At 51.7% G+C, this 12,607-nt stretch overlaps 1 protein-coding gene across 1 annotated transcript in view; it reads left to right on the plus strand.

Moving 5' to 3' along the window:
* Window positions 1-12,607, plus strand: part of AXIN1 (axin 1) — a 65,744-nt gene that overhangs the window by 40,037 nt on the left and 13,100 nt on the right. The window contains exons 3-4 of the mRNA XM_063099098.1: window positions 5,143-5,283; window positions 8,857-8,953. Coding sequence (XP_062955168.1) covers window positions 5,143-5,283; window positions 8,857-8,953 — 238 coding nt within the window. The remainder of the gene's footprint in view (window positions 1-5,142; window positions 5,284-8,856; window positions 8,954-12,607) is intronic.

Below are 12,607 nucleotides of genomic sequence, written 5' to 3' on the forward strand. Positions count from 1 at the left end.
TGGCTGAGAGGGCAGGTGCCGGTGCCAGTCTTTCCTGTGGGTGGAGGGGAGCGTCTTGTTCCTTTTGCCACAGCCAGGCGCGTTCTGTGTACTTGCCTCTGTGGGAGACCTGCTGTGTTGTCCTGACCCCAGCCTTTCCCACTGGCCCCCATAACCCACCTCAGCGTCACATCTCCCATGTCTCCTGTGGCATGGGAGGCTGGTCAGGTCCTCTTGCTGCGTTGCCTCAGCTCACTGGGGTTTGCTAAATGACTCGTGGGCGCCGATTCTGCCGCACTGGACTTTCCTTCCCAGGGCCGGCATGTTTCCCCCTGTCTGTGCATTTTCAGTGCCTCCCCACCCCAGTGTTTAATAGTGAGCACTTTTGAGCATACAGAAAAGTTGGCAGCATTGCCCAGGTGCCTGCTGCCATCGTCCTTTGCCATGGCTCCTCTTACAGGTGGTTCCTGCTTCCTGCACACTTCCCCTTCTGCAGGCTGTGATGGCAGCACCCGTGTTCCCTCTTGACACCGAGGGCTGGGCACAGCCCTCACCAAAGGCTCCAATCTCATCCTCTGTCTTCTCCTCCCCTTGCTCCAGCCCAGGGTGCGGGACCAGGTACTCGCCAGGGAGAGCGTAGCCGGAGAGACACTGCTGGAGGGCGTAGGGGTGACAAGGAGGATGGGAGGGAGGATGCTCGAGCTGGGGCTGAGAGGACAGAGAAGACACACACAGGAGGAGCTGGCATATGCATGGGAAGCCTGAAGTGGCGGGAGTAGGGGAGCATATTTCTGAGTGCTGCTGGGGGTCTGGCCAGGAGGGGCGCGAAAGGGTGTGTGGCCTGGATGCCCTCACCTAGCTGTCCACTCCTGGCGAAGCTTCCCACCCACTGACACCCTCCCCCAGGTATTTTCTCTGCTTCCCGTGCTGACCGATGGTGAGGGGGGCCGTAAGGAGGAGGGACTCCTGACCCCCTGCTGTTGTGGCCCTGAGCATCAGTGTGGTGCCTCCTGCAGGTGACCAGTGGATGAAGACAGCCCAGGAGCAGGTTCGGGACTGCACCCGGGGTCATGAAGACACACACTTGTGGTCGTTGACCTTTGATATTCATAAACTTTCAGATCAGACGTTTGTTTCAAGACTGTTGTAGATTCATGTGCAGTGGTAAGAAATGTGCAGAGGGCATTTGCTGCTCCCACTGTCACTGTTGTCTGCTCATTTGGCCTTCCTCACAGGTGCACTGACATCTCGCTGGGTGGTCTTCCTAGTGGCTGGTGAAGCTGAGCAGCACCGCAGGAACTCATGTGCCACCTGTGTGTCCCCTTTGCTGAAACGTCTTGTGTCTTGTGCCACGTTCTAGTTGCACTGTTTTTTAACTATTGAGTTTTGAGAGTTTTTTATACATCGTAGATGCTAGTCCTTTGTCAGATGTGTGGTGTGCAGGTCTTCTCCTCCCAGTCTTGGTCTCGCTGTTCGTCCTGTTGAGAGGGTAAAGGTTTGCAGTTGCCATGATGTCCACCTTTCCAGCTTTTCCTCTGGGGTTTGGTGTCAAGTTGTAAGCCCCCTTTACCAAGCCCCAGATCTAAAAGAGTTCCTCCTACATTTTCCCTGAAAGTTGTATAGTTTTATTTTTTGCATTTGTCTATGATCCATTTTGAGTTAATTTTTACATAAAGTGTGAGACTTGGGTCAAGGCTCATATACTGGGCTGTGGAGTTCCAGTTGCTGCAGCATTTGATGGAAAGGCTCTCTTCTCCATTCAATTGCTTTTACACCTTTGCCAAAAATAAGTTGGGCAGATTTGGGTGGACCATGTCGAGTTTTTATTGTGAGAACTTTGAAAACTACAGAAAAGTTGGAGGAGGAATTCATCAAGCCCCTGTTCACTACTTACCTATGTGTGCTGCCTGGGAAGTGTGCCCGTTTGCTGCAAGTATGGGGGGGTGCAAACATGTGTGCGTGCACACAGGCATGTATGTACACAGGCATGCACATACTCACACAGGCATGGACATACTCATGCACACAGGCATGTACACAGGCATGCATGTGCTCACATGTACACACAGACACATACACACATGTTTGCACATATGCATACACAGGCATGCGCATGCTTACACACGCACACAGGCATATATACACACAGGCGTGCACATGCTCACACAGGCATGTATACACACAGGCGTGCACATGCTCACACATGCACAGGCACATACACAGGCAGGCACATGCTCACATGCACATAGACACGTACATATACAGCTGTGCATATACTCACACAGGCATGCACATGCTCACACACAGGCGTGCACATGCTCACACAGGCATGTGCACATACACATACACACACTCCCTCCCACTGCTGGTTCCCAGCCATTTTTCAGGAAGGGTCCTGGGGTTTCCTTCTTACATGCCATTTGCCAGAACTTTCTTGGTGAAGGCCAAGCAGTGCTGTCTGCGTTCAGAGGCAGGAGCTGCTGGATCTCTAACAGTCTCCATTTCAAGGACCAGCAGTTTTGTCTGGTATTTTTTAGAAGGTAAGTAGATAACTGGTTGCTCTTCCTCCTTTCCTTTTCCCTCCTTTGTTTTTTCTTCTCTCTTCCCCTCATCATTTGACCTTGGAGCTTGTATACATAATAGAATTTGCTCTGTGATGTAGTCGGTAGAAAATTGAAAATCCATGTTTTCCCATTATTTTAAAGATGAGTTTTCCACATACGTGAAAGGCACACCTGGGACTGGCAGAGTGGGAGGGGGACAGGATTGGATGTGGTGACTGGAAGGCTCAGTCCTGCTGGACATGGCTCTTACTAGACAAGATGGGCCTTGACAGTAAGGAGGCGGTAGTGGGAGTTGTGAGCCACGCCCTGTGTTGAGATCTGCCTGCTTGCCAGCTTGGGCTCTGTGGGTTTAGGCTTCCATGCTGTGAAGGCCTTCTCTCTTTAGTTTGAATTTTTTTGTTTGACCAAATGAGTGTTTATAGAAAGTAACCAAAGTTTAATGTTCCTTAGTAGTAACAGGGAAACATTAAAAATAGTTTAGCATTTAACCTGGGAGCTGAATTTTACTACAGTGTTTGTTGTAGTCACAATATTGGTGGATGGTAAATAGCCATGCTTCATTTTCTAAGAACCAGAGGAATAAGTGTCATTTAAAAACACTACATTGTGATACTTAAAGTAGAGAACATGAGGTTGCAGAGTGGCTCCATGTCGGATACAAATAGGAGAGGAGGCAGGAACCAAACACACAACCCAGCAGATGGTGGGTGGCACTCCAGACAACATCCCAGGCTGGTGACACATTCCCCAGACCCAAGGCTGCTCTCACTGGCCAAGACAAACATGTTAGTGGCCTACATGAGTGACCTCAGGCTGTGGTGGGTGGGTCAGGATGACCCACTGACTGTCGCGTTGGTGGGGACTTGCCCTCTCCTTGTGCGTTTCCCATGTGGTGGGAGCCCTGAGTGCCTTCCTGTGAGCCGCATGGTCACCTTGCTGTTCTCCCATGGCTGGAATGGGAAGAGCACCGTGCCCAGCACTGCTCTCACAGGAGGCCTCGGATGCTGTGCCCTCCGTAGTGCAGAGGAACGGCCTGGCCCACCCATGAGCCATGTCACCAGTGCAGCTTCCCAGCTCACAGCCCCACGTGTCCTATGTGGCAGTGCCTGAGATTACAAGATGCTTGGTGTCGCCGTCTTGTTAAAGGGTCTTTTCTAGAGTGGGTGGAATTGGGGCTATCCAGAAGGTTCTGTGTATTGGCCTGTCACCTTAGAAGCTGTCTGGGTCCCCTGTCATTCCACACCAAGGACAGTGTTGTGCTGGGTGCCCAGTGGCCAGTGCAGGCTGAAGCTCGCCCACACATGCTTGAGGGCCTGTCAGCAGTGAGGCCAGAGCTTGGAGGGCCATGCCTGAGGGCCAGGGCTGAGACAGCTGCCCTCCCCCACGGTGCCTGCAGCCACAGCACAGACACGTGAGGCCAACCATTTCAGTCATTTCTCATTTTCACTGTGAACATTGTTGATCAAGGACCATCTTCAGAAGGAAGAGAACGTGTCAGAGCCTGCTGCGGAGGTCTGGCAATTAGAAGACTTGTGCAGAATAGTTGCACAGATCAGCAGGACACAGTGGAATCCAGAAACAGAAGCACATGTGAGGGGATGTAGATACACAAAGGGTGGCATTCACAGTCATTGGGGACAAGGTGGTGGGTCATTCAGTGTTTAGAGCTAAGGATGGGCTCTCCATCTGGTGCAAGAGCGTGAGCTACGTTTTACACACCCACACACTTTGGGAAAAGGTCTAAATTTTAAAAAAAGATTGGAGCATATAAAGAAAAATAGTAGAACAAATTTGTATAAATTTACAATATTGGAATGAGGAAGACCTGCCTATGCAAGATACAAAGGAGCTAATTGATGAGTCTGATTTTGTAGAAATGGAGAAAACTTTTGTATGACCAAATCAACATAAAGTTAAACAGAAAGGCAACACTTAATGGATAAAATATTATTTGCATATACCAGAGGTTAATAGTAAGAATACTTAAACACTTCTGTGAATCAGTAAGAAACTCATAAACCAGACAATGTAAAGTAGACAAATGATATGAACAGATAAAGAGGAAGAGTTTTAAGTGGCGGATAGCCAAAGCTGCCAACCCTACTGTTACTCAGGGAGATGCAGAGTACAGTGAGGTGTCAGGCTCTGTCGTGTTCTGGCCAATCATGTGGCAGGTGGTGTTGAGTCTCACCAGGGGCACGTGGATGGGCCATGCTCTTGGGAGGAGGGTGACGGGCAGCGTGACCCGCATGTCCCTTTGACCATTGTTCCCACATCCATCCTGTTGCTGTTGGACCCATGCACAAGTGCAAGGGTACTGGTGTGGAGCTGGAGCCCAGTGTTGGCTGTTGCTGGAAATGCACTTAAACGTCTGCGTAAGAGCTGAGGAAAGATCTGGAAAGACTCCCAGTCTTCAACCCACCCCACTAGGCAGGGTAGGGGGATGGGAGGAGAGATGGAGATACTGGCCATTTCTGCTCTTTTTCTGAATTGCTTGTATTTCAACTTCATACATTAAGATATACAGATAATTCTGGAAGTGTGAGTTGAAGCGAGAGGACATTGCCCCTTGCCGCTGACGTGCCTTCCTTCTTCACAGGTATGGATCCTGGCGGGAGCCGGTCAACCCCTACTATGTCAACTCTGGCTACGCCCTGGCCCCGGCCACCAGTGCCAACGACAGCGAGCAGCAGAGCCTGTCCAGCGATGCTGACACCCTGTCCCTCACAGACAGCAGCGTGTAAGTCCCATGTGTCGGGGAGTGCCGTCCACGGGAGCACACGGCCTCCTGCTCATCTTTCTGTGCAACCCCAGCACTGCTTGGGCTTCGTCTTCCCAGAAAAAGTTCCCTGACCCCCCAAAACTTGATATTAGTGCATCTGAAATACAGACAGGCTGCGCTGCAGGAAGTGTCGTTAGAAATCCTGACACAAGCTGGAGCTGAGTTTTTGTTAGTGGCTTCTCTCTGAAGCCAAGGTTTCCGGAAGATTTGAGAGAGGGAGAACGGAGGAGTGAAGTTGGACCAGTCTTGCGCTGCCCTGCGAGAGCCCATAGCTTCCACCTTCCTCTTTGGTTTACATAGTCTGGGTTTCAGTTTAAAGACAGGTACAGGTTAGCAACCAGACGGGCCCACTGCCTAACCGGATGGCAGTGAAAAGGGACACAGGCCCTGGGAGTCCGCGCTGCTGCGCGGATGGGCTTCCTGTCACTTTACAGCATAGAGCCCCGTCCTGTCAGTTGGATGATCCCTGGCATCTGCTCGGAGTTGGGGGCTGGGGGCCTGGGAGAGGGAAGATGGTCCGTACTGAGCCAAGTGCCACAGTGGCTGAGGGACCGCCCAGGCTGCATCCAAGCATCACATCCCTGTGTGGTGTCCCGGTCCCCTCCCCTCATGGTAACACATCTCCAGGGAAAACCCTCTTGGTGGAGATATGCTTGTTTTAGGATCTCTTCTCCTGCGCTCTGACAGGTGGCTTTTAGGGACCCAAGACCACATTAGTGATTTGGCGCAGGAAACACACTCATGTTGCATTAGGGCATTGGCTGTCCAGCCGGTGGGGTTGTTTGAGGCCTTGACTTGGTGGCCCATGAATCTCAGAACTGCCCAGCTTTCGGTCTCACGTCATTTGCCACCTGACCACCACGATGGCCAGGACCAGGGTCTCCCCCAGCAGCATCAGGACATTGGAGGTGTGAGCCACTGACTGTGGTCTGCAGGTGACCTTTTGCTCCTTGCCACGCCCAGCAGTGGTCAGCTGGTCACTAGTGACTCCTTCCCTGCCTTGCTTGTTTCTTCATGTAGAGAGGTCAGAGAATCAGGTTTAAGTATGAAGGAAAAAAAGGCTTATAATCGTGGTGGGTCTTGCCTGTCCTTTTGTGAATATATGTGTTTGAGTTGTGGTCCTACCTTATGTACCGTTTTTACGGCTCGCTCTTTCATCTGCCTGTCTTTACACACTCTTCCAGCACCTGCACCTCAAACGTACAGAACGGGTGACCACATGTGACTTCTGAGCTGCACGCAGCCAGCCCCGTGCTGCATGTCTCGGGCTCTTTCATGGTGGATCCAGGCCACCGCCCTGTCCCTTCAGGTTGAGCTTCTGCATTTGGTATTTCTTGTTGCTATTTCATTCTCCTTTAATTTTGAGTCTTTTTATTTTGGTGGCTGGACGGTCTGGGGATCCGAACCCATGACCTTGGTGTTATTAGCATTGCACTCTCCCAGGTGAGCTAACTGGCCAGCCCAATTTTGAATCTTCAAGATGGAATGTTGACATGTTTTTAGCAACATTTTTCTTGAAATTATCGGAGTTACAGATAGTGCCTCCAGTGCATGTAAAGTATTGTGCAAAACAGCTGGAGCAAGCTGCAGCCTGCAGAGCTCCTGAGAACAGATCATGCACGTGGAGTCTGGTTCCTTTTCCCTGAAACTGCATTACTACAATGAAAATTAATCTGCCAACACAATTTCCCCCAAAAGTCTCTTAATTCTCTCCAAGAAAAAGATACCTGTTTCCTAAAGGGAAGACTCACAGATATATATTTTTTTCCTTGATATTCTATTCATATTGGTTTGCAGTGAGGCATTTAAGAATTTGCATTGTAAAATTGCTGCGGATACTTGAATATATATCAGAGGCAAAAAGTGGAAGGTGTATTTCCTCATTTCTGCTGGGCAGTGGTGCTCAGCATCTCAGCTAGTGTTAAGCTCACAACTGACTTGACGAGTGCTCACTGGTTCATCAGCTTTGCATGCAGATGTTAAGGACAGTGCACCCAGAGCCATGTGTAATTGTCAAGTGCCCAGTCTAAGCATAGAAGAAACATCATTTAGTGGCTTTGGGACCTGAACAAACCCCAAGGGCATATTAAGGATGTTTTAAGTGAGTTTTAGACCCACCTGTTCCTTGTGCCTTGTCCATGCCCCTCATCACTGAACCTTGCCTGTGATGAGGCCCCAGCATTGTGGCAGCACCCAGCCATGCTGGCAGCTGAGGACACCCAGTGCGATGGGTAAGGAGAGGGCTTCATAGTCTCTCTCCACCTTACTCTGATCAAAGCACGCCCTTTCCATCCAGAACGGGGCTCTAAGGTATGTGATGTTTAAAAGGAGAAACGCTGTGGCCCTCCCCGCTGATGCAGGCAGTGTCCTGGGCCAGATGCATGGGAGCCCTGTGTGCTGAGCAGGGGGGCCTTGACCAGGCCATCCTGCAGTTAACACAGCGTCCTTGGAAGTCCCTCTGTGTCTGCACCTGCTATTGAGTGAGCACAGCGTTGTCTGGCGGTGTCCCTGCCCTGCAGATACATTTCTGGGCAGGAATGCGCACACAGATCTTCCTGACATCACCCCCTGGGAAACAGGGAGGCCCAGGTCTTTCAGTAGCCAGAAGATTTAGAAACTCCTCCATCCAACTGTTGAGGTGGCAGCTCCACTCAAGTCCTTCTAGTTGCCAGAGACTGTCAGCGAGAAGGAGGACAATGAGTGGGGAGAAGCTATGGCTGCTCTGCTTTCCAGAGTAGCTTTTATAATGGTGGGAAGAAGGCTGGAGAACTTAAAGGACTTCTCATGTATAGCAGATTGTGTGTTCAATCTGACATCAGTCTTGTAGAAGTGATAGCCATGCGTTTAGTTATCCTAACCCTGGGGTATGTAACTATTTAAAGACAACATATAATCTGACGTATGTTTATCATGATCCTCTAAAGGGTTCATAACAAACCTTTTATGTAAGAAAACAAACTTGTGCATCCCCCAGGAGATGACACTGCTCTGCCAGTTTATGTGCAGGAATGCACAGTGGTGGAAACCTCCTACCTTTCAGGGGGTCTAGGTTGTCCTGGCTGCCCACTCTGCAGCCCTCAAGTGTTCTGGGTCTACTTAGTAGTCCCGTGCCAGGTGGGCACACCATGCCCTGGCCTAGGCTGTGGAGCAGGAAGCAGGGTCAGCAGACATTCCCAGGAAGGGCCGCGGTCAGTGCTTTAGTTTCTGCAGCCACATACGTCTCCACCCGTTCTTCCCCACCCTGTAAAAATGTGAAAACCACGCATAGTTATCAGGCCTCAGGCTGTATATACTGCGAGCACAGCCAGACTTTACCAAAATGCTCAGTCATTATGAGCTGGAAGAATAAACCATGGCTAAGCTTCTAGGCTGTGCTGCTATGTGTGAATGTGTGTGTGCATGTGTGTATGTGCGTGTGTGTGCATGAGAGTGTATGTGTGCACGCCTGTTGTACCGTCACTGGCTGACTGGTCGTATCTGTTGAGCCCATCTTCCCGCCTGGGTTAACAGCTGCCTCTCTCTTCTGCACAGGGATGGAATCCCGCCATACAGGACCCGCAAGCAGCACCGCAGGGAGATGCAGGAGAGCATCCAGGTCAACGGACGGGTGCCCCTACCTCACATTCCTGTAAGTGCCCGCTCTGAGCCCTACCCCTCGCCGCCCGGCACCCGGTGCCCGTCTGTTCTTCCCATGCAGAGTTGGGAAGGGAAAGGTGCTTGCCCAGCTCCCCTCCAGCGTGAGTGGGTGGTCTGCACACGGTCACACGCTGCAGGCTGGGGCAGAGTCCCAGGTGATACTTAGAGCTCAGCGGGCACAGTCTCCTCAGAAGAGCCCCTGAGGACCGCACGGCCGTGCCATCTGCATGGAAGCAGGACGCATCCTCCACGCAGCGCCCGCCGTGCCCTCTTTCTCGTTGTTGTGAAGTGAGATGCCTCCTCAAGGGACAGTGGCTCTAAGCTTCCATCGCTGGAGCCTGGCCCGACACTATGGTTCTGTCAGGAAGCTATGGCGTCTCTTTGTGCCCCCTGACACCACAATATGTGAGCACGGCTTTTATCAAGATGAAATTTGAATTATTGGCCTTTTTGTGGCCAAGCAGTAGGAGTGACCATGTGGCCTTCTTGACTTCAAGCCTGCCTGAGCTTCTCCCCCTGGAAAAAGTGAGCCATTTCTCCTCATGGGCAGTGGGAGCTTCACTAAACTGCAGGCCAAACAGCTGAGCACTCTACAGGTGTAGCCAGGCACAGCCTGTCTGCATCTGCCAAGTGTCTTTTGATGGCAAGGGAGTAATTAGCTTTCCTTATTTGACACATTGACTTTAAACAGGAAAGATTTTTAGGGGAAGATATGAAGAGCTTAGGATAACGTCGTCAACCAAAGGGTACCTGTGGTGTCTGATGGTAGACGTGCCGCTCACGGACGGCGTCTGGGGGTGGATTCACGGCTCACGGACAACATCGGGTGGGTGTGTGGCTCACGGACAGCATCTGGGAGTGGACAGTGTAGATCACCGACAGTGTTTCAAGGAAGTGGGTATTTTTCAGGAGCTTTGCCAAACCCTTTATCAGGATTTCTTCAAGTCTTTTAGCTTTTCTACAGATAACTTTAATATTCAACTCAAGAACGTGACTTTTGTGGTTGAGAAGAAAGGATTTTGGTCTGAGGACTGTGGTTAAGCATTTTGTCAGCCCGCAGCCATCTCTTGGGAAAGATATGGCTTAAACTAGGCACTGAGGGGGTGTCTGCTCATTAGAAGTGTGTGAACAGTGAGTGTGTGTTGTATCTGCAATGGTGTGTCTGTGCATAGCTACCTGTGTGCACATCTATGTGTGTGCCTGTGTGTCTCTTTGTGCCTGTATGTGTGTGCTTGTGTGTGTGTGTATGTGTGTGCTGCAGGTGACCTGATGAGCACCCCCTGCCACTAGCTGTCTGGAGCCATCTGGGTCTGAGGTGAGCAGGCGAGCTGTCCCTGTCCGTGCCTCGTGTGTGATGTACGCGTCATGTCAGCTCCTACGAATACAGTGATTACCAGAGCCAGGGGAGCACCAGGGAAAATGGAAGAGGAGCTGAACATCTCATCCCAGAACGTGAGAAGTGCCCAAGCATGATGAAATGTGTCACAGGACGCGGGAGCAGCTACGGGGGCTTGGGAGGGTCATGCGGTCACAGCTTGTGCATCAAACGGAAGACAGGGAAGTCGGGATCCATGGATCGGCATTGATGGGGAGGCATGGGCCTTTCCACGGTCCCAGCAGCTGCTCACGAAATGCTTAACCACAGTGGGGAAGTAGCTTCCCCAGGGGGACCCTCCTGGATCTGCGGTCAATGCAGGGGTCAGGAATGGGACAAGCAGAAGCTGCCTGTGTGAGCACATGGTGGACAGTTTCATGGCCCTCGGTGTTCCTTGCCTATAATGCTGGACATGGAGCTGGTCACGTGGCCACCACCCACGCTGAGGGCCCCTGCACATTGACTGGCCTCAGATCTTCATGTCCTGGGGTCATGCAATCAAGGAGAGCCTGAGGGACAGGACAGCAGAGGCCCTGTGGCCCGGGTGGCCCATTTGCTGGATGTGAGGCCCGGGTGGCCTGTGTTGGCTCCTGTGTCCTGGGTCCTGGGGTCCTCATGTGGAAGGAATGCACACCTGCCATTCCAGGGTAATGGAACATCAGGCTGGCCACTTACTCTCAAAAGATTCAGAAAAGATGATCTTCATGGTAATCTTGCAACTTTTCTGTGAGTTTGAGATTGTTTGAAAATGAAAACTTTTTAATTCTATAAATAAGTTAGAGCATTAGACAAAACTAAAGATTGAATTGATGGCATTGAATATGGACCTGGGAGACTCTCGGGGTGAGCTCAAAGGAGGGTAGGCGGAGACTGGGGTTATCATGACAATGTTCTGGAATCAAAGAAGCTCAGTCCTCAGGTTCTGGAAGGCCACAGTTAATTCGTGGGAAGACACGGCCCATAGCCTGGTGTGTGTTGTGTTCCTCCATGTGGCTCGCGGCCTTGTACACAGCGCTCTGCTGACCGCGGTGACAGTGGCCCAAGGTCCAACTGCTTCTGTCTTGAATTCCCACATCTGAGAAAGGAAGAGACACAGGTTTCCTTTTCTTCTGGGCTGTGGAGTGCACGGCCCTTGTGGTGTGTGAGTGACAGTTCTTTTTTGTGAGGACCCCTAAGTTATGGGGTGTGGTGCAGCTGCCACCAAGAAGCTGGGGGTCAGGCGCACAGCCTGGACTTGGATGAGGCGCCCCATGGCTGCTGCACAGACGCCTGTGCACATCCCCATGATTGTTGGAGCAAAGTGGACTGGAGGATTGGTGGTGAGCAGGTGCAGGTGGAGGTCCCAGGTGACTGCAGGGACTCGGGTGCTAGGTGGGGCCCCTCACTCTGCGTTCCTACTGCAGTTTGCTTAGGAAATGCCTCTCTGCAGAGGGTCTGCGGCACCTGGTTATCCCCCCATGTGACTTGTAGGGGGGTTAGGGACAAGGTCAAGGGCAACGTGGGGAGTGTGACCGAGACACGGGCTGTGCGTTTCCCAGCAGAGGTGACCCTGGAGCCACCGTGTCTGGTCCTGAAACTCCATGGCTGGGGGTCCCTTCCCCTTTTCTTTTCTTTTTTGGTCTTTTTATTTCTCAGAAGTTTCACATTTTTATGTATCTGGGTTTTTTCTCTATGATTTCTTTCTGTTCCTCCAAAGCTGGAAAAGTGGCCATTCTTCCATAGACCTGATGATTCTGGCAGTTTTTCTGTTCTCAGAATCTTCGTTACCAACTATAGACCCACCAGGAGTCTCTTTTCTGGAATGGACTTTCTCAGCAGGTCTGAGCTGTTCCCACCCTGAGCTCCAAGCATCCCCTCCGCAGCGTGGACAGCTTGGACATCCCTGATGGCGTCCGCGTGGCCGGGTCTGATTCTGGGCTCTTTGTCCTGCTCCCAGCCTCTTTGATGCCCACTGGTCGGACCCTGAGTGTCCTGCATCTGGACCTCTGGTGGGCCACGACGCATCAGCATCTGGGTGGCATCACTGCGTCCCACCAGCTCTTGGTCCTGTGCGTGTCACTCCCACGTTTGCACCTCACTCAGCGCTGTACTCAAAAAAGCTGTGCGGCCTCCAGCCTCTGCTCTCCAGCCGCTTTAGGGCCTCTCTGTCTGTCTGAACATCCTGCTGTCCGTGCCCCCAACCAGACCACATCGGCCCCCCACCCCTGAGGGGCCAGCACTGGCTCCTCCCTCGGGATTATCCAGAGGTACCCAATACCCCTACTCCCCTCC

This window comes from Cynocephalus volans, chromosome 6 (genome assembly GCF_027409185.1).
Source record: "Cynocephalus volans isolate mCynVol1 chromosome 6, mCynVol1.pri, whole genome shotgun sequence".
Lineage (NCBI taxonomy): Eukaryota > Metazoa > Chordata > Mammalia > Dermoptera > Cynocephalidae > Cynocephalus > Cynocephalus volans.